General features: G+C 41.8%; 2 protein-coding genes across 3 annotated transcripts in view; one reads left to right on the forward strand and one right to left on the reverse strand.

The window, feature by feature from the left end:
* LOC131471314 (endoprotease bli-like) overlaps positions 1–654 on the reverse strand; it is a 146,857-nt gene extending 146,203 nt beyond the window's left edge. The window contains exon 1 of the mRNA XM_058647813.1: positions 502–654. The gene's annotated coding sequence lies outside the window, so the exon portion shown is untranslated. The remainder of the gene's footprint in view (positions 1–501) is intronic.
* Positions 457–20,281, forward strand: mms22l (MMS22-like, DNA repair protein). Of its 2 annotated transcripts, none has more exons than XM_058647173.1 (27): positions 457–571; positions 1,550–1,796; positions 4,002–4,193; positions 4,322–4,447; positions 4,643–4,695; positions 5,217–5,304; positions 5,407–5,584; positions 5,908–6,001; positions 6,140–6,270; positions 6,481–6,594; positions 6,691–6,867; positions 7,945–8,007; positions 8,115–8,234; positions 8,929–9,164; positions 11,144–11,360; positions 11,473–11,762; positions 15,086–15,267; positions 15,575–15,725; positions 16,486–16,625; positions 16,834–16,976; positions 17,330–17,486; positions 17,638–17,783; positions 17,964–18,175; positions 18,372–18,538; positions 19,463–19,559; positions 19,686–19,853; positions 20,031–20,281. In XM_058647173.1, exons 3-27 carry the CDS (start codon positions 4,021–4,023, stop codon positions 20,104–20,106), a joined length of 3,699 nt encoding a protein of 1,232 aa, XP_058503156.1. In that variant the 5' UTR covers positions 457–571; positions 1,550–1,796; positions 4,002–4,020; the 3' UTR covers positions 20,107–20,281. The 2 variants fall into 2 exon arrangements, with proteins under 2 accessions (XP_058503156.1, XP_058503157.1); XM_058647174.1 differs by having other exon boundaries at positions 4,007–4,193.
* Positions 20,282–20,885: the final 604 nt, after the last annotated feature.

The raw sequence follows: 20,885 nt of genomic DNA on the forward strand, positions 1-20,885 counted from the left end.
TGTTTGAATCACAGTCATACATTATTCCGGTCACTTTTGATTCTGTTTCACCGTTAACGTGAACTATGTGTTGTCCCATTATCATTATTATTAAGAAACACTTTTGAAATACTGTGAATATCATCAGGAATATCGTTATTGCATATCATGATGGAATAATGTAATGTGATTTTAAGCTCACCTCAACTGAACAGTTGGCCCCCAGGTCATTTCAGTTTGAGACTACCTGTCCTACACCCTTTTAAACATTGAGATAGAATTACTGCCTTCTACTGCCTTCATTTCTGTTTTTGTGCATATTTAGCTGCCTAAACATATTATTCATGTTCAAATAAACAAGCTAAATGTAGCCCAAGTGCATCAAAGCTACATGTGTGAGAGAGAAGGGAGGGGGGAACGAAGTGAAACAGGATCAAACCTCACTCCCTCCTCCATGAAGGTTACTACACAGGAAGGATTGAATGGGTTTGTAGTGTAGGAACAGAAATGAAAAGCACTCACATCTCCCATCCAGACGACAGAGCCTTCACGCAGACAGACAAACTGCCTCCTGATGGAAGCAGAACACGAGGTCGGTGCATTATGTCAAAGAAAGACATCTCCGACGCGTCCATTTTTATTGTCTCGCCGCTGGTTCCTGGTTGTAAAACGTGCAAATGAGAGCATGTAAATGCGTGTATCAGTGCATCTCCAGCACTGGACAAGTGTAAAGACGTGTGAGTAAGTCGACAAAACGAGCTCTTCCGTGGATTGGTGTGGCGGAAAGGGGGATTTTCTTTTTGTAAAGATGTGAAAATGCATTAGGATGCAAGAAATGGTGTGTTGAAGAGAGGGGCTGTGGGGAGACGCGAATCTGCATATGGTAATCAGAGTTTGCGAGGATAAAAAAATCGGTTTAAACCGCTGTGTGACAACTGTTTAACTTACAATTCCTCCCAAATCACACATGCGCACACACACATACATGTCCCCAGGACAGGTGCAGTGTATATTGAATCTGCTCTCTCAAATGACGTACTTTTTTTTTACTCAATATTTAATTTTATTAACTGATTATTTATTGTGTTTTGCTGCTATTTGTCTGTAGAAACACATTTTACACAACAAGAAACTCTGCAAATATTTTTTAATCCTAATAAACTTTATTCTTAACTTTATTTAAACAAACAACAACAGTTTGTACGTACAACAAGAAGACTAAACTTCTAAAACTAAAGTTTAAAGAGGGAAAGTAGATAGTACGGAAAAGGGGGGAAAACTTTAATAAATTAAATATGTTGTAGTTGTTTGTGTTTTGTACAGTGGGAGAAAATGTCAAAAAGTCAGTTTTTAAATGAAGAAGGTCAGAAACAGATTTATTTGGTAAGAAACAGAAACCATATAGATAAGGGGGAAGAACATTATTATCTCCTTTTTCTGTTATCTTAACAGCTAAATGTAATCTGTTTGCAGAGCAGGGTAAAACAAGCAAAAAAGTGTTTATAATATTACGTGTCCATGTCTATAAAATGTATATGTAACCTCATGAAGACCAAAATTACTTTTTCAGGATTCAATTCTGAGTTGTCGAAACAAAACAACGATTCAGGAAGCTCGTTACAGCGACTCCTCTTGTTACTTCCGTGTGGATGACGCCTCGTGACCACGCCCACCAAGCAACTTCCGACCACTAATCGTGGAGGGCGCATGCGTCCAGTGAGCGCGCGGGAGAGATCGAACAGCTCGAATTATGACATCTGTGTGAAACTTGTTTATATCTACGGACTATAACACGACACGGGAGGACGAAACACAAGGTTTGTCAGTGTTTCAGCAACGTTTATGTTCCCGGACATGTCGCTGTGTGTGCAACTCTAAATGCCTTAAAGATACAGAAAGAAGGTATTATTTAAAGAGGTAGCAAACAAAACTAGCAGGCTTTTGTATAACAGCCGTGCTGTGTTGATGTGAGAACACGAAAAGTCGAAAATTACCTCACTGAATTATTGTATGCTGTATTGTACATGAACTGTAGTGACTATGTTTACAGCCTCACTTACCTCACTTATAAGGTACTGTCATTTTAGGTTTGCTAGTTTTATTATCCAATGCTGTTGCGCCTGGTGTTTGTTTTTGCACTGTTGTCATGAAACAAGAACAGCAATTAGTCAGATTTAATAGTTCATTATTGCTAAATGTGTCCTGACATAGTGTGTCCTGTTTAACTTAAAATATAATAACCATTTCTATTTGCTGGCACGTTATTGTTTTGTGTATTGTGTTACTGTTGTGCGGAAGTACTGTGTATAGACACATTATTACACAGGTAATTTTAATTGTGAAGTTCCTTTGATTTTACACTAACTATGCACTTTATTAAGAAAACAATTCTTGAGGTGAACACATTAATCATGTCGATTTTAAAACAATCAGAATTGGCCAGTTATAGTTTATTTAATGTGCATATTACTATTTCACATTTCTTCTCAGAAACTGCTGCCTGGTGTACTTTTTTTCTAATGTTTATTTAATGAGGTTTAGTTTCTTGGTTACTGATTCTAGTATGTAATATTTAATTGATACATTGATTTAAATACAATGTAAGTGTAAGAACATATTTGTCAATCACTTAGCTATTCTCCACATTTTAGTTCCTTTTACTGTCAAAACACACTCAGTTCTTCACGGCATTGATTCTACAAGTTAGTGAAACGTATTCCCACTCTCCAATTTTACCTCTTCTCAGAGATATTCTAACATATATATATATATATATATATATATATATATACGTATATATGTGTATATGTGTATATATGTATGTATATATATATATATACATATGTGTATATATATATACATATATATATATATATATATATATATACATATATATATATATATATATATATATATACATATATATATAAAAATCTGGTGATGACTGTGGAGGACACAGAAGTTCACTGAACTTATGTATGTTGATAAAACCAGGGAACTCTCACTTAGTGACATGATGGTGCATTATAATGCTGGAAGTTGCTACTGGAAGATGGTAAACTGTGGACATAAAGAGAGGAACATAGTCAGCAACAATACTCAAATAGGCTGCGTTAGTCAAAACTGTGCCATGAAACATTCCCTGGACCATTACACCACCACCACCACCGCCGCCAGTCTGGACCACTGTCACAAGCCGCATTTGGTCCATAGATTCTTGTTGTTGAAGCCAAATTCTGATTCTACCATCTGTAGCCTCAGCAGAAATCTATCAGACCAGGATACATTTCAACATTCTTCAACTGTCCAGCTTTGTAGATTCTATGTCCACTGCAATTTCAGATTTGTGTTCTTGACTGACAGGAGTCAGGAGTAGAATTTGCCTCATCTTCTGCTGTTTTAGAACATCCACCTCTAAAAGGTGCATATGTGAGTCACTGTAGCCTTTCTGTCAGCTTTCACCAGTCCTCGATTAAAAAGGTGTTCACACATGTGTTTGCATGTTTTTAACAAACTGCAGTCACACATGGAGCTTTATGGATAATTTCATGAATGACCAAGTGTGCAGGTGTTCCCACTTAAGTGTGCAAATATACTTTGCAGTTCATTATATGTCTGGTGAGAACTAAGGCAGTGTAATACAACAGTCAATGTAATAGACTCTCTTCATGAAGATTTTAATGTTTGGTTTCTTTTTCAATATTTTTTTTACAACTTTTTTAATTTTGTAGGTTGTAGAGACGGGAGTTTCTGTGCATTCTCTCCTCTTCCTCTTCTTTCCTTCATATGAATGAGACAGTCAAAATAATTGGAAGACCTGTTAGTTCAACATTGTCACAGAAATTACTCTAAAATAGTAACTGAAGATATAAACGTCAGGAAGGTAGAAATGGTTTAAGAATGTTAAATATGAACTGTGTTGTGTTAGCTGGGTTCGTCAAACAAACTGACATTTGAATGTACACGTCATATGTTTTGTGTAATAGTCTCAATCATCACACATCATTCTTTTCTTGTTAAAGATCAGTCTGCACTGACAAGATGGCGGATGATTTCAGCCAATCCCTCACCCCGCCAGTATCCCCCTTTGCAGCAGACAATCTCTGTGAGCTGACCCCTGCCCAGCCGCCTTGTTTTTGCTGCTCTGAAACAAAAGATGACCCTACTGGAGCACTATCCACAGAGGGATATGCTGCTAGAGGCTCACTTAAGCGGTATATATATGTATCTTTGTACCTATGGAAATATCCAAAATTAAAGTCAATTGAGTGGCAGTAGAAGTCTCATCAGTAGAGATATTTTATTATACTAAGTCTTAACTGTGAATTTGTCCTGTCATTAGGCTGCTATTGCATCTTGACCCTGCCCCTGCAGAGTATGAGACTGACACAGTGGAGATTTTTGGTTTTCCCTGGGTAACAGAGACAGCACTGGTGGAAACAACCAAGGTTCTCTTTGGTCTGTTTAGGTAAGACAAGATGTAAAACTAATGTCACTAAAGTTAACCTTTTAGAATAAAAGCTTTTCATTCTACCACTATCCTAATCTGAAGGTTATTTCTGAGAATCAGAGAGCTAAGTGAGCAAATTTGTGTTTTAGTAAATGTCCACTGTGGATCTTTCATGTACACGTCCTCAGTCTTGTTTGCTCTGTTATATTTCAGACAAAAGGTTTACAGATTGGAGACCTTGGTGCAGTCGAGTTCACATGATTTTGGTAAGCCCTTATATGTATGCAGTTCCTGGTCCAATAATCAGTCTCTTTAGTTTGAGGATTATGTTCACTGTAAGTCACTATTTGCTGTTTGAGTATTTGCACAGGTAAAGTCTCTAGTGCATATGGGTTGAGTTCTCATTTTGAGCTGAAAATTAATTTTAGCATCTTTCTTCATTTTAACTGACATTAGACATTAGTAGCATTAACTGGTGGCTCTCATTACGACCAAAGTTTCAGGTCAGGGTTATTAGAAAACATTCAGCAAAGTTTGAATATTGTTACTAATGTGTAATAGATTATTTATTTATCTTGTTTACTGACAACAAGTCCTACCAATAATATGCTTTCTAGAGTTAGAACGCTAAAAGAACAATAAAATATTCTGATATCACCATTTGTTCGTTTACCATAAGAGGATAATGGGTTCACTCTTTGCATTTGTGTCATGTCTCATATCTGATGCAGTGGGTTTGTTTTACATGAGAATGAATAATGCCTACAACATCCATTATATATATCAGGTCAAGCTGGCAACCTCCACTATGAAGCAGAAGACCTCAGGCAACAATGTGTCTCATTTCTGCAGTTTGTCAAAGTCTTTGTGTACAGGTAAGTCTTTGGATCAAATGTGAAATTTCCTCCCACTCATTTCATTTTGTATGTAAATACATCTAAAACATCCTGCATTTATCTGCCTTTGTTTCTATTCAGATATCTGGAACCTTCCAGCTCCCTGGACACATGTCCATCTCACCCCTATGAGGAACTGGAAGCTCAGCTCCCCTCTGCTCTTTTGGAGGAGCTGTTTGGCATCACTCTCCTCATAGGACGGCTCAAAGACCTGCCTGCCAACGTTCAGAGTGCCTTTACTATAAAGAACCAAGGAAAGGTACAAGTGAACAATGAACAGCCTCGAGCAAATACTCCCATTGAGCATTTAAATGAATGATTTAATTTAAAGCATTTAAATAAAGGCAAGACAAATGAATAACATAAACAAAATGAAGCATTTGCAACATCACAACAAAAAGAGTAGATCTTGTTAAATTGAAACTGAAAAAAAGTTAAGAATTATGTGTGAACTTATCGAGTACCACCTATCTTTACAGTAAATGGCGTATTATACATACATAAGTGTATGTATAATACAACTTTAAATTTTCTGCGTCTGATATGATTGCTCTTGACTTAATTCTCTGCTTTCCTCCACAGATTTTTCCTCCCTCATGGCATTTGTTACACCTCCATCTCGACATCCACTGGTCAGTCTTGGAGATCCTTCACCTACTTGGTTACAAGATGCAAGGTTCGTGCATGTGTGCCATCTCCTTGCACCAGACAGCAAATTCAAAATGAAGATGTAAAAATGTGTCATGTGGTTTGTTTGTTGTTGTATTGTTATAATGGAGGTTTTTTTTGCTATTTTACCTGCTCCTCTCCTTAGGCCAGGTGGTGTATGCCCACCAATTTGTGAACCTGACAGGAGAGAACCTGACTGATGCCAGTCTGTTTGAAGAACACCTGTGCAGTCTGTTGTGTGATCTCACTGGTCTGGCCATAGGCAAATACAGCAAGGTAGGCAGCTGGCCAAAAAACATTACACTTGACTGTTGAGATACATCCATGACATGATTTTATTTTTTGGTTATTAGTAGTTGAAAGTCTGCTGCTGACTATACAACAGTGAGTCACTGGTTGGTAGAAACTGGATGGCAACTTTATGCACCAAAACTATTTATTTTACAGTTGGGAGCTTACTGTGTACACTATCCTGTTGGTTTTTAGGCAAGGCCTACAGAGGCTCTGAGCAGCCATCACTACCTTTGCTCTTGCACCAAAGAACTGTGGGTCCTGCTCATGCACCTTCTGGAGCACAGGAATAAAGTATTACACACACAGGTACTACATCCACAATACATCCAAAAAAAACACACAATAGAATATGACTCTTTCCATGATAAATGCACTAACACATGTTTCCTGCTGTCCTTCCAGTCTTTTTGGAGCTACATGAACTTGCTGTTGAGGCCGCTGGTGTCAGGGAAGCCTGCAGCAGAACAGTTCACTGGCCTCCCCACTCACTGTAAAGACCCTCTGGGATTCACATGGTGGCTGGTCACTCATTTAGGAATGTTAGGCCAGTACAGTCGCAATGGAACCGCCCAGAAGGAGGTAAGAGCCTGAAAATCATAACAGATAATACCTGGCTGGCAGTAAGTTTATCACAGGGTTACCGCTTTTGTAAAACTGCATCTCTAACTAGGAAGTCTGGGAATTAACCCCAAGGGCTGAGTCATACTTACCGCATTCTGCCACTGTGGAGAGACATTTCGCATTTCCCCATGTGCAGCCCGTGGCTCAGTTCATGCGTTAACGAGGCCCCGTGTCAGTCTAATGTTCCATTTTAGTAGCAGTGGACTTGCTCATACAACCTCAAGCAAGTGGCTTTACAGGTTACTGTCCTCTTCATTATCTCTTCGACCAAACTAGAGTGTGCCACCAACTGGACTGTGCTGTGCTTGAGGGAGCATGCGCAGTCTGCATGGAATCAAACTGTTGTTTGTGCACGGTCCACATGAACCACTGCAGAAATGGGTGGATGATGAAATTGAACAGATCCTAGTGGATGTCTGTGCGGATGCTTTATGTATGACACGAGCCTAGGACGGAGCAATAATTAAAGAATAACATGCTGTATATTGTGGTATGATTGTCGAACAAAGGTTCAGGCACTGTGCATAGACATACGCATAAGCTTGTTGTTTTTTTGTCCATAAGGAATTTTAAAACCACAATGAATTTCACTGTGCAGCAAAACTTACTCTTTAATTATCTGACATTTTAATGCATTATTATCAATATCAGCCATTGTGAAACTTTATTCTATCATGATAAAAATATTTCGCCATATTGAGCAGCCCTACCCAGGCCTTTAAAACCATTAATACTGTGACTTGATGTGACTTTAAATTTATCCAAAACAGTAATATCACCAAAATATATTTTGTTAATGCTTGCATCAACCCAAAATTTGAAAAGGTTTAATTTTAATTCAAGCAAATAGAAATGTAGTTTTAATGTAATTAATTATGTATATCTAGGCCTTTGAGGCTGCTAAAAAAAGTCACTTTGCAACTAATTTTTTTTTACACTGGCCGTCTGTAGGCTGGTCTGTATTTTGTATTATAATTGTTTTAAAATAAATTTTTTCTCTCCTTTATCTCCGTATCTCCTTTTTTTTCCCCACAGAAACATCTGGATGATAACTGGACCTTTGTAGAAGAGTTGGTCAGGATCACTGTCAATCCTAAGGTCATTCCTACTTCCAACCTTTTTGATTAATTTCATTAATTTTTCATGTCTAGAAGTTATACTGAATTATACTGAAGTAAATGTGTTCGTTACTTGTGTGACATCAGGGAGGTCTAGCAGAGGAGCAGGTGAGGATGCATGTCCACTGCTGCCTCAGTCTCTGTCTACTGTGGGGGCCGAGTACCAGCGCCGTCTCGACTCTTTGGGACTACTACAGCCGGAATCTGGTGAGGATAAGCTTCAAGATGTTACTTAATGCTTTATTATATACGTTGGCAGTTGCATAAACCCTATATGTCACTAAAATGTAAGCATAACTGCTGCAATCAGACCATTTCTAACTTTATTTCGTAATATAACAAGCACTATAACAATTACTTGGCCTTCAGTGCTCTGCTTAGTTTTGTTGCTGTATATCTGTTAGCTTTACTTAAAGCTGTGACAGATAGTTTGATTGAAACGTATCTTTCTTTTCCACTCTGTTGGTTGCAGAGGCGACTCGATTTACGACACAAAGTGACCATTATTCTGCATCCAAAATACTGCAGAAAATAAAGTTCACTCAGTTCCTATTGTGTCTTTCACCTTTCACAGCAAGGTTGCTTACTATGACACAACGCTGACTCTAAGAAACCCTACCTATGTCCTTATTGGCATCTTACTACTACTGTGTCCTTCTAACAGTGACCAAACAGGAACTGCAAGGGACACAAAGGTTGTCTGGTTCTCCTTTAATGTTAGGAAGTCAGGCTCTTTCTTATTCCTAATAGACTTGATATCATGATGCTTTTTTATTTATGACACAATTAATAATTCCTTTTCAAGTTTGGTAGGACTGTTCATGCAGCATTAGAAAAGTATTTATTCTAGGTTATTATCATGGCCTGTACAGTTGCATGATTGTCTTTCCCTCCTCACCAGAACACCTCATTCACTGTGCCCTGGCTTGGGATGTCTGGCCTGGGCACCCTGTGCAAGACACCGCTGGCTCTGTCGGAGCAGGCCCGCAGCTGCTGCTCCCCCTCTACCCTCTATTCCCCAGGACACACCCAGCTCTACCGCTCAGCCAACTCCTTCCACATCTTTCTTCGAGTGTTGGCCCTGTGCCTTGGTCAGGATAGGGCTGGTGGAGCCCCACAGAGACAGATCAAAGGAAGGTAAGGATGGAGAGAGTTTTGGAAGGCTTTGTACTTTACATTTGCTTCCACCTCGAAAAGTAAGCCTCTCTCTCTCTCAGCCAGTCAAATCGACAACATATACATACAGGATTTTGGAGGGGCAACATGCAATGGAGGGTTTGACAGAAAATGACTACTAATCGAGGCTAGGCTTTGTAAGAATAATTTTCCCCCCTTAATCTTCTAATGTGCTGTGATATGTGTGTGTGTAGGTGCGTACGTGCATGAATACACAAACAATCTGTGTTTGCACACTATCATGCTTTTCAGTCTTGTTTGTGCTTGTGCCAGGTGCACTGCAGTCTCCCAGTGTGTCTTTGATATTTACTCAGACCTCCCAGTGGAGCAGGTGTCTCAGGAGTCAACCACCTGCTCTTCCGAACAGACCAGAGCCAAGGAGCTTCCTTCTGATGCACAGACACACTCTCACACACACTGCACCTGCTCCCTTAAGTAGAAACGTAAGAAAATAAGACAATAAAGATTACAGGTTGATGTGTACTGTACATCCAAAAAGAACATTGGACCATCCTATATTCTAGACCGGCTGGGTGCCAGAGAGCAGCAGCCACAGATAAATCCGCCTAATGACTTCCCTCTGTCTGGAATGTGCTCAGTAGAACAGCAGACATGAGGGCTAATTAGCTAACGAGCGTGGCGGTTAATTCGCCTTAACAAAGCTGTGTTGGTTTCCAACACGAATAGTGGGGAGCTTGGGTGGTGGGGGCTGTAGGCAGTCTGGCAACGGCCAGGCTGGCCTGGGACTGATCCAGATTCCCCACTCCACCCTTCACCAAAACTATCACCACTGCCTCGTGCCTCCTCCTCCCATTCAGGAAGCGCGAGGCTTGTTGACTGTATCGCTATAAGGTCTCGGCAGTATTCCCACTCCTGGCCCGGCTCTGCGGGACACCTGCGACAACCGCATTAATGGGATCGTCGAGGAGCATGTTGATCTCCAAAGTAGGGAGATGGAAGCATCTGCTCGCCTAAGGAAAAAAAAAAAAAGCTGTCGGGAATAAACAAACAGACATGCAGGTTAGGGGAACACAGAAAATCCCCACTTCTGGCTCCCAGTACACTGCTTATATCTCTGCTACATATAACCCATTCATCTATTTAAATCTCCCCTTTCCTCACACAATGACTACACGCTTGGCCATCTTCTCCCTCCGTTTTCCTCTGTGGGTGTAACTAATCTGATTTTGGTTTTAACCCAGTCTTATCTCAATTCCTGTCTGGCTTTTCTCCACACCTTTATATCAGTCATACTTCTTACCCTGAGCTTGTCTCAGGATGCTCACTATTAGTGTTTTGACCCCAACAGCAGCTCTACTCACCTGTGTGGTCTGCGTCTGTGTTTGGAAGGTGGTATGGAAAGGGGGAGGCTCCAGTATTATGTGTTTCCCTGCCAGGCGAGAAGGCTGCGAGCTGAATGTGTGGCTGTATGTGTGTGTGGTTTTATTGATCTCTCACTGGTGTTGCAGTAAATTGGTTTGGCTGTAGAGAGAGGGACCAAGCGCCTACTGCTGTGTGTCTGAGTGTCTCTGACATTTAACATGATCTTTAAAGGCATTTCTCCACAGTGCCCGCAGGATCTCACAGCGTGCTGGGTGGTTCTCTATTCTTCCTCCATCTATTGCACACACACACACGCACGCACACAAGCACACCACACATTGGCTAGGCAGCCCAGCTTCTCCCCTGGAGCTGAGAGGCTGATGGAGACAGGTGCTGAGGTGCATGGTGGGGGTAGAAAGTTGTGTTTGTCAGTATTTAAAGTCAAAGGTTTGGTTTCAGAGCAGCAAATCACCTCTGATGAGTTGGTCAATTAAAAAAAGAAAACAACAAAACAGATTTACTTATATTATAAACGGTGCACACTGACTCTAAGCTGACCATTCCTTGTTTGTTTGTTGATTTTTTTTCTCTCTCAATTTTTTCATCTTTATCTCCAGGATTTACTCCAGGTTCTCCTCAAAGAAGATGCAGGAGTTGTCAGAGGCAGGCCTCATGAACTTCCTGCTGCTGTTTCTGGTGGTGGCCCGACAGATAGAGCTGGAAGATGTGGCCAGCAGAGCCTGTGAGTTGCTGGGCTGCCTTCCCTCTAACTGCCCTCCTGTGCACCGTACCCTTGTCTGGAGAGGGCAGCTGTCATTGTTGCTGTTGTTCCAGGTATGTTTTTTTTACTCATGAAAAACTTACACAAAACATACAGTGTATGCCAGTTTATGAATTAAATTTTTTAATTTGAATGTTCAATTTTCATCTTTTATTCTTATTCAAGGAGAGGGGACTGGACGTTGGTGCCCAGGCTAGCTGGCTGGCTTCATCCTTTAATGACACTGCCAAAGAGTTCTACGACAAGACCACAGAAGTCTCCCGCAAACTTGCCCTCTGGGGGCCACTTGGCTCCTATCTGGATGGCGTGTCAGAGGTGTTTGAGATGAGCACCAGTCTCAGCCTATCAGAGGAGAAGTTACTAAACGGAGGGTTTGATTGGTTGCTCCGTGCCTGCGGCCAGTCAGAGCTGAATTCTGCCCTGGGATTTCTGCAGTCTGTCCTCGCGCAGCTCAGGTGAGACAGCTGGTGTAAATAAGCATCAGCTCCCAGGTATCACATATCTTTCCTCTGATTTTCAGTGCATTTGCAGATGTTAAATCATTTCACACAAATGTTTTCTGGCCATGGCCAAGCATAGCTTTCGTGACCAGAGGAGAGGAGGACAATTTCCTCTGTGTATTCCAACACGGTCCAGAGTCCTCTCATTTCTCATACTGACAAAAGGTGGATTGTGCTGTCAGCAGGAGTAAGAGTCTATGAAGACCTTATGTTTAGCTGAGGCCCCTCTTAGTCTCAGTAGGCCTAGTGGCCTCCAGGTCACACTCACCAGGTGCTGCCCATCCTTGAGTAGAGTTACAGGCCCAAGAGACCCTGCATGGACCCTCCTGTGGTCCTGGGTATGGTGGTAGTGTTGTGGGCCTGTTGAGAGACTATGGTCAGTAGGGTGTCAGGATGGGTTCAGCTGTAGGACACAGGTGTTTGTTACATGAACGACCCCAGCAGAGGGTCAGAACGCCACGGCTGACACAGTGTCTGTTTATGTGGCGAGGTAGAGGTGGGAACAGAGGTGATAGAAGATGGAAGTCAGCTGAGACTGTAAGTTTATGAAGTGAGAAATGACGTGTGATCTTGTAGTGCACAGTAGATCCATCTAAATTAAATCTAATGGCAGGGAGTGTCACCTTGCTTCCCAGCCTTTTATTTTACAGTATCCCCTTGCTTTGTAATGAAGCGTAACACTAGCGAGTACAGTGTAACCGAAGGACACCGCATATGCATGAGAAAGAGCACCAATATTGAGAGAAAATGGAAATGCAAACACGAAAAAACATATTCAAATAAGGAAGAACACAAAAGAATTCAACAACAGTAGTACTTCAGAACCCTGGGGTGAGTTATGAGCTTGATTTGTTTTGGCACCAATGTAATGCTTGCCTGCACTTTACGTGCTGTACATAACCTACTCTGAAGTTTTTGGATGGGATTCTTCCCTCTATCAGGAATTTGGGGCTGTGCAGGTACTTTAATCCTTTTTTTTCACTTACTGAGAAGAACACTAAGAGATTGTACCTAAGCAAAATGGTCTAAAATGCTCTGTAAGGCAGTGGAGTTCAGAGTTCTTTTAGGTTCATTACTACAAGTAACATATTTCTCATTATACATAGTAATTTGATCCATTATAAAATATGAAGAAAAAGAGTAACTTAAACATAAATTGTGCTAATGTTGAGAAAGACAAAGCAAGTTTTCTATACCAATTGTTTGTAAGCCAGTGCTGCAGTGACTCTGGCTTAGATATACTTATGTGTATATGTATATATATATATATATATCATAAAAACATATATATATATATATATGGTATTGCTGACTGTTAGTAAGCACTAATAGTTGTGCAGCATCCACCACTTAGTACATTAAAAAGATGTTTTGAAATGCTAGAATAAGGACAGTGGCCTTCTCTCCGTTTTTAATGTTGGCGTATGATTGCTTTATTCTCCAGTGTATACATTATTTCCTCCCCACCTTGCATATACAAACCTACAATCCTGCCCACACACACCAAAGGTGAAACACTAACCTAAGAGTACTCCGCTCTTATTTCGCTATTAACACTGTATCTGGTTATCTCTGCTAATTCCCAAACTTCCCATCTCAGATCTTGGGGTTGGAGGGCACACATTTGCACATTAATGGCCAAGGAGAGCGAGAGAAGAAGAGAACTCCCAGAGGCGCACGCACTGTGTTATGGCCTGGACCACACTGACCCATTTAACCAGATAAAAAAAAAAAAAAACATGCTTCCTCTATCCAATCCGTCCCACCAAATTAAACATAATTCTTTGGCCTGGTAATTCTCGGCATGTCTTTGTGATTAATGCCTTTTCTGTGACACAATTAATGGGTAATTATGTAGCCTGGTAAATTTGGCCTGTGCATCATTATGTCTATTAAGAGCATGTGGAATCTGCACACATTAAGAGAATTATTCTGCCAATGGCTGAGACAGTGGAGGGTCCAAACATTTGTTCTTGATAGCCATTGTCGTGGTGGTGCTGAAGGCACGAAGCCAGTCTCAGGCATAATTCCTAAGTTTGATTCCTTCCCATGATCCTCTGCTGAGGGAGGTTGTGGGTGGCACTGCTTGATGAGATGAGCTGACATTGGCACACTCTGTTGGATCAGTTTTCACTGATAACAATTAATTCCCATCTCCTTGATTTGATAAAGTACAAGCCTCCTTGTGATGTGTTTTCCTTTATGAAGATTAAGACAATTTACCAGATGTTGTGTCTTTATTTTCAAAGACAATGTTCTTTTGTCTATTGTGAAAAAGTTTGTAACCGTTACACCTGTAAATTTTTTTTTTAATAGTGCTGCTTAGATTATTTTTACAAAGAGAAAGTGGGTGTTTATTTGGTACACCCCGTTATCAGTCTGTCATTATGAGGATCCTAGGTGTCTGCATTTTAGCTGCAGCTGGGGAAAGGTTAAACAGGAACCGCAATGTTGTGTTGGTGTTGAGTGTGTACGTTTGTGTGCTCGGTGTAAGAAGCTGCAGTGAGGAGGATTAAGTGGGGTCTCTGACGATGTCTTGTACAATGAGGGTTGATGGGTGTGAAAGGCTCATTCTGCAGTAGTAACGAGGCTAATGAATTCAGACTCTAATCGATTGTCTCAGCTCTCTCTGGATTAGATGCAACCTTGCTGGAAGGGAAGACACTGTTGAGGTGTGTGTATATGTGTGTGTGTGTATCATAGAAGGAGACTAGGGTGGTTGAGGATGGGATTGAAGGGGGTGGGGGTTTGCTAGTTCCTCTGTCCTTTCCTCCTCTCCCTAGCGCACCTCAAACCGCACATCCCCACACCCCCATCTGGGCGTATGAGGGGGACAGGAGGATCATCTCCAGTCTAAATGAGATTACAGCTCCTTCAGCTGCTTATCTGGGCTAATGCCAGCCACTGTGGGGCTGCTGTAGCGGCTGGGGCCAGGGCCAGGGATGAGCCAGAAGAGCCAAAGTATAGTGTGTGTACAGGGGATCAGCATTAGGCTCCTCTCTATGGCTATAATATCCTCCTCTCCTTCCCCACCTCTGCTTTCATCCAGCTCCGTTCCATAGTGTAGCACACCACCGCACCAGTAATCCCCCAGGAGAGAAGAGAAGGAAAACACATCAAGGAGTGGTGAAAGACAGAAACATGGGAGCAATAGGATTTGAGGAGAAAGAGGGTGGAGAAGAGGGGGGTGTGCGTGTTGTACACAAGAGGGAGCATTATGTTTGGATTTTGCACAAGTTAGATTTGTTTATCTGCTCTGTGTGTCTGTGTCCTTCCAGACGTGTCCATCAACGCGGTGTCCAGTCAGCACCCACCTTGGCCTGGGCTCATGCCTCCACCAGTGTGGTGAAAGAGCGCCACCTAGCGGTAGCAGCGGCACTCTGGGCCCACTTCTTCCCCTTCCTGCGCAGCCTGCGCCTCTCACAGACTCCACCGGCACAGCTAGCAGATGCTGCTGCAGGTCAGTTATACCCACTGGGAGTAAGAGAGACACCAAGCAGACGGAAGAAAGCCGGCGGTAGTGAGTCAAGATTTCGGCCAAGACTAATCATTTTGAGTAAATTTCGCCTATTTTACATAAAAATAGAGAATAACAGAGAGTAGGCCAAGAGTAGGTAAGTGTGAGTCTAAAGTGGTTTTATTAATTTAAAGCTTCAAAGTTTTTTTCTTGACAAATATGTCGCGACACAAGTTTCATAGGTTGCACTTTCATCATTCATGTATTGACTTCCTAATTATTCACACAAACTTGATTTCATCTTCCTCAGGATTCACTCTGCTCGCCTTTGATTTGCCCAACTCTGCCCCCCAAGATCTCCAGCCCAACCCAGTCCAGTCCATTATGCAATGTTTTGCCTGGGACGACATGGTTCAACCGTCACTGGTGACTCGCTACCTTCCCCATCTGCTCCAAAACAGGTTTACTTACCCTCTTGTATCTACACTCTGTCGATCGCAAAGAATTTTTTTGGTCCATCACTCTGCAAAAATATCAGGTTATGATAGGTTGTGCCGACTGAGTCCGCTTTCATGCTTTATCAAAATGTAGAAACTTTTTGTCCTGTACATACAGAATAAACAGTTAAAAAAAAGAGTATCGTAAAATAATGCCTCTAAACACAGTGAAAATTAAATTAAAATTACACTCAAGGTGAACAGGCAACTTGTCAGGTTGAACCTTAGATGTTTTCTTCATCACAGGAGATTAAGGTGCTACACATGAATATAAATGGCTTGAACAAGGACAGTGCCTGTATTTATTGTGGATACATACAAGCCTGCCAAGACGCCTTTCTCTGCAGTTTGAGCTGTTACCAGTTTAAATCATGTGAAAATTTAATTAAGTGGTTCCACACCTTAGATAGGAATTTTCACCTCCCTCCATTCTTTTAGACTCTTCATTAAAAACTGTTAGTCAACTGTAATTTTCAAGAGGCATGTACATGTTTCAGAAACAAGTGGATTCCACTGTTCATGCATTCAGGTATTATGCACTCGCTGTCAATGACAATCAATGTAAGTGAACTCACCGTGTATGTTTCATATTATCTGACATATGTTCTGCGCGCACATTGTTTATTTCTTTGTTTATTAGGAACTTGGCACTCAAATGTACACATGTAAACGCAAGAGTTGCTACATGTCTCATAACCTTTTTGGTGATTTCTGTCTTCTCCAGTGAGCTGGTCTCTTCACTAAGCAGTGATTATGGTGTTGGTGTTTCGGGTTCGGCGCAGAGCCTGTCGGTGAGGGCCTGGTTCAGATGTGTTCTACAGCAGCACCTTTACAAGAACGCAGACGGGTCTGAAAGCAGAACAGGTACCATTAAGGAATAAATATCTACACACCTTTTTTTTGTACATTTGGTGGCCCATACCTCCAAACTAAACTGTAATATTTTCCCTTGAGGAACGTTTTTAACCTATAAATGACACTAAGAAACCCCGTAAATCCATTTTAAAATCTACAGATACATATAAAATCCATTGTTTTTGAATGCACAGTGTTTGTGTCCACGTGTTTCCAGGTCGCGCTGTGGATGAGCAGTTGTGTGAGCTGACCCGGCTCGTGCTGAGGCTCCCCGAAGTGGACAGTCTTCTACAGAGAGCTGGCCTCCAGCCCACAGGCACCAAGCTTGAGTCCACTTCAGCCCTGGAGATGTTTATCAAGGTAACACATGTTCACAGCTGACAGATCCACACTGGTATGTCAGTGATATCAGCACAAGTTATCCTTGTGTCTCGGTGTATGTCACATGTTCACAGGAAGCAGTGGGTCTATTGTGACAGGATATAGTGTTGCTGTGGGAGACTTGGCCTGCCACAGCTGACAGCCTCACCTTTCTGTCCCTGAGATGAAGCACTTTCCAAAATATAATGTACTCGGCCTATCAAAGTAAAATTAGCTGTGCATTACATGTGATGTAGGCTTAGAATATCATTGATATATGCGGCCTCTGCTATGGCAGCTTGCGTACACATGCAAAAGTTTCCTTGAATTTTCTTTCTTATCTGCTTCCTCAGGCTGTAGGCCGCGTGTACAGTGGACTGCAGGTTTTGTCCGAGCGTTCAGCCATGGTCACCAAAGCCCTGGACTACATCGGAGACATCATGAAACACATAAAACCTTCTTTGGTCAGCAAGAACCAAGAGGGACTGCAGCTGGCCTACTGGGCTGTGGGTAGGTTAAAAGCCTGTACACCTCAAGAACAAATCTCCTGTAGCTCTTTGTTTGTTGGATTTTACAGTGCAGCCCAGGTCCCAGACAGGAGTTATGAAATTGTTACAGGTGTGAAACTCCTGTCTTTGAGTGTCTATTCTGTGTTGTTCAGGCTGCATAGTGAAGCACTGGAGCCCCCTCCTGGCCACATCAAAAGCTCAGCAGCTTCTGTTTCGTATCGTGGATGGGATGCTGCTTCCACACAATCTCACACAGCAGGACAGAGCCCTCAGGGAGAGCCTACCGCTCTATCTACAGGTCAGAGGCAATATATATTGTACATTGAAACACCAGCATGTCATGAACAATCAGGACAAACAGCAAGTGTAAAGGGGTTAGGGTGTCATGAAAGAGAAATCAAACCCCCTTTCATCTCTCATTCAGCTGTAATTTGTTCAGATGTTTCCACTCTGACATTATTCATTTATTTTCCTGCAGGGTTTGTCAGTGGCTTCCAGTGTGTCCCAGTCGCAGGGTGTCTACCTGAAGCAGCAGCTCCGCTCTGTTACTCGCAGATATCTGGATCATTTCCTTCCTGCCTCACCTTCCATGGGCATCATCGCCAACCACCCAGTGCTTCTGAGTGCCTGCGAGGCCAGTTCAGTCACCCGGGGGGCATCACTGAGGAGAACCATCCTGGAGGTTCTTTGGTAGGTTGCCTAGAACTTGAGTGTATTTTTTAATAATTTAAGAACTCCTGTCCAGCAAACAGAAAACAATATCCCATCATCACAGATGTAAACATCCTTTTTTCATGTCTTTTACTATGTTTTTACATAGATATGCTTTATTTCTCAAAAACTATGCAAATTAGAACTGAAAGTAATTTGAAAAATGTCTTTACAGTGAGAGCTTCCTGCAGTTCAAAGGTTATGCCCCTCCTCCTCGCCTGACATCGACTCTGATGTTCCTGTTGGAACTCCTGAGACGAAACAGTGACTCGGAACCCACCCTCCTTACTTTGCCCCTCCCCTCTCTGCTGCGCTGTGTAATGCTGGTCAGTGACCCGCAGGGTGAGTGACATTCACGCACACGTGGTCAATCACGGATTGGATTGGTCTTAGTTATTCTTTCCCAATGGAAGAATCAGATTAAATGTTCAAACCCCTAACTATTGTCACTGGTTTTAGCTAATCTGGACCATAGACCATATATAAAGATGGACATAGTCTTCTGATTGCAAAACGTACTCCTGTTTTCTTTTGAAGTCTTGAGATTTGTCAGTTTTTGCTACCTGAAAATTCACAGATGTCACCTGTAACCAGGCACCTATGGGAGGATACCAGCTGTCACTGTGTTGTGCTTTATTATCCAGTTTGCTCTAACTTGACACATAATTTACTACATTTACAAATCATGTTCTAATGGAAAAAGGCCTGAAAACTAGCGATTGAGACAAAAACGTTTCCTCACATTGTAAATCATGTGAGAAGTCGAAGCTCATTTTTTCATAAACATCCATTCAAATTATGCTGTTTGACCTTTTTTAGGCTTTTTATCCTACATTTTTTTCTGTCATCAAACCACTGCCAGACTTTGCCAGAGTCTGCATAGCTTTCTGAAAAGATAACTAGTATTCCAACTGTTGAAGATTTTTTTTTTTTTGTTATCTCAGTACTTCAGAGAACTGGGGTTAATTCCATAACCTAAATCTCTCCCTCAACTTTTGTTTAAACCTCACTGATGTCTCGGAGAACTGAGGATATTTTGACTCCACTGCCTTCTCCCTTTGCTAGTGTAGCTGTTCTGCTTCCGCCTTCCCTCTGTCGGCTGTTTTATAAAACACACCCACAAACAAAACACGGAGATAGTTAATAATAATTTGACATTGGTGTGAATGAAATGGCCATGTGTTTATATTGAAAGGGGTTCACACGTCTTAATAATGATCACTGATGTGTAGTCTAATGATAGCCGGGTCTTTTGTGTCTGTGCAGTGAGGAAAATAAGCACAGATGCTTTACAGCTTGTGGTGGAGCGATGCGCTGCTGCGTCTACAGACGGACCGTGTGACCAGATGATCGCTGTCTTACGGTAACCGTCAATAACGCCTGAAATGGATGTGTGGCAATAAATATCCGCAGCGAAACTGTCCGTCTTACATTTCGTTCGACTCTTATCTGTCTTTGCTTTCGCCGTGTGTCATCCCAATACTCCTAGGTCATTTGTGGAGGAGAATGAGGGAGTGTATGACCGGCAGGTGTACAGTGCCCTGGAGATAGTGGCTGTTTTAGATCCCACTGTGGTCCAAGCTCTCGCTCCCAGCCTGTCTCTCAGCCTGAGAAACACCGAACACAAGAGAGGACTGGGCAAGAACACCGCCTTAAGGTGAGCAAGAGCATGAATCATATCCTGGAGGCAACAAATGCTGCATCCACTGCCTGAGACTATTTTTAAGTTGTCTAGACAATAAACCAGTGTCCTGTGCTGATTTAGAAACACTAGCTGTCTGCTTCACCGATGGTGTGCCCACTAACATGACTGACCTGTCTCTTTATCTGACAGGAGTGCATATAAGAAGTTGCTGTCACTGCTTGGGGAGAGAGGACAGGTTGAAATAACCAGTTTGGAAGTGGACTAAAATAATTTTAGTTTTTACAAAAAAAGGAAGGGCAGCTGGCACCAGCTCAAAGAAATGCTTGATTTGTTAATGAGAAAAGTGCATTACAATGAGGTGAGTGTTTTGCAAAAATCAGAGAATTTAGAGCATCTCATTACTGTGATAATTAAAACAACTAACTACTGATAAACTACACAGTATGGGTATGTGTAACTGATAGATTTGCAAGGATTTCTTTGTCAATCATGGGCTGTGAAACCCTAATGACCCTAGCTTGTATATAATGTACACATTGTAAAGAACATGCAGTTTTGCCTTTTGACAGATGTGTTATTAATGAAATAAAAACGTGACAGTAAACATGAATGTGCTCATACCTGTCAATATACCTTTTCGTCTCAGTCCGACAGTACAGGGAAGCGAGGAGTATGCAGTGAAGTGAGAACAGACTATTTGTACTTATGCCATAAGGTGCTGGATCTGTTTCTAGTCGCTTGGCACTCTGAATTACAGATTTGATGACAGTCGTGGGCGAGCCCAAAGAGTTCAGCAGAAAAGCGGAGGAGAAAAAAAAGTGAGTACAGGAGAGGAGCCATTTGTTCCAATTCTCTCTCTCTCTCTCTCTCTCTCGCCTCTTCTCAGCAATCTCTCACAATCCAACTTTAGGTTGCACCTAATCACATGACGCCTCACTTCTGTCTCCTACAATCACAATCCGAGTCCCATTTTATGTCATTGCTAGTCATTCTCCAGCCTCGTCAAACGGCAGTGCATCTCTTTGCGCGAGCTGTGCTGCATTC

This window comes from Solea solea, chromosome 13 (genome assembly GCF_958295425.1).
Source record: "Solea solea chromosome 13, fSolSol10.1, whole genome shotgun sequence".
NCBI lineage: Eukaryota > Metazoa > Chordata > Actinopteri > Pleuronectiformes > Soleidae > Solea > Solea solea.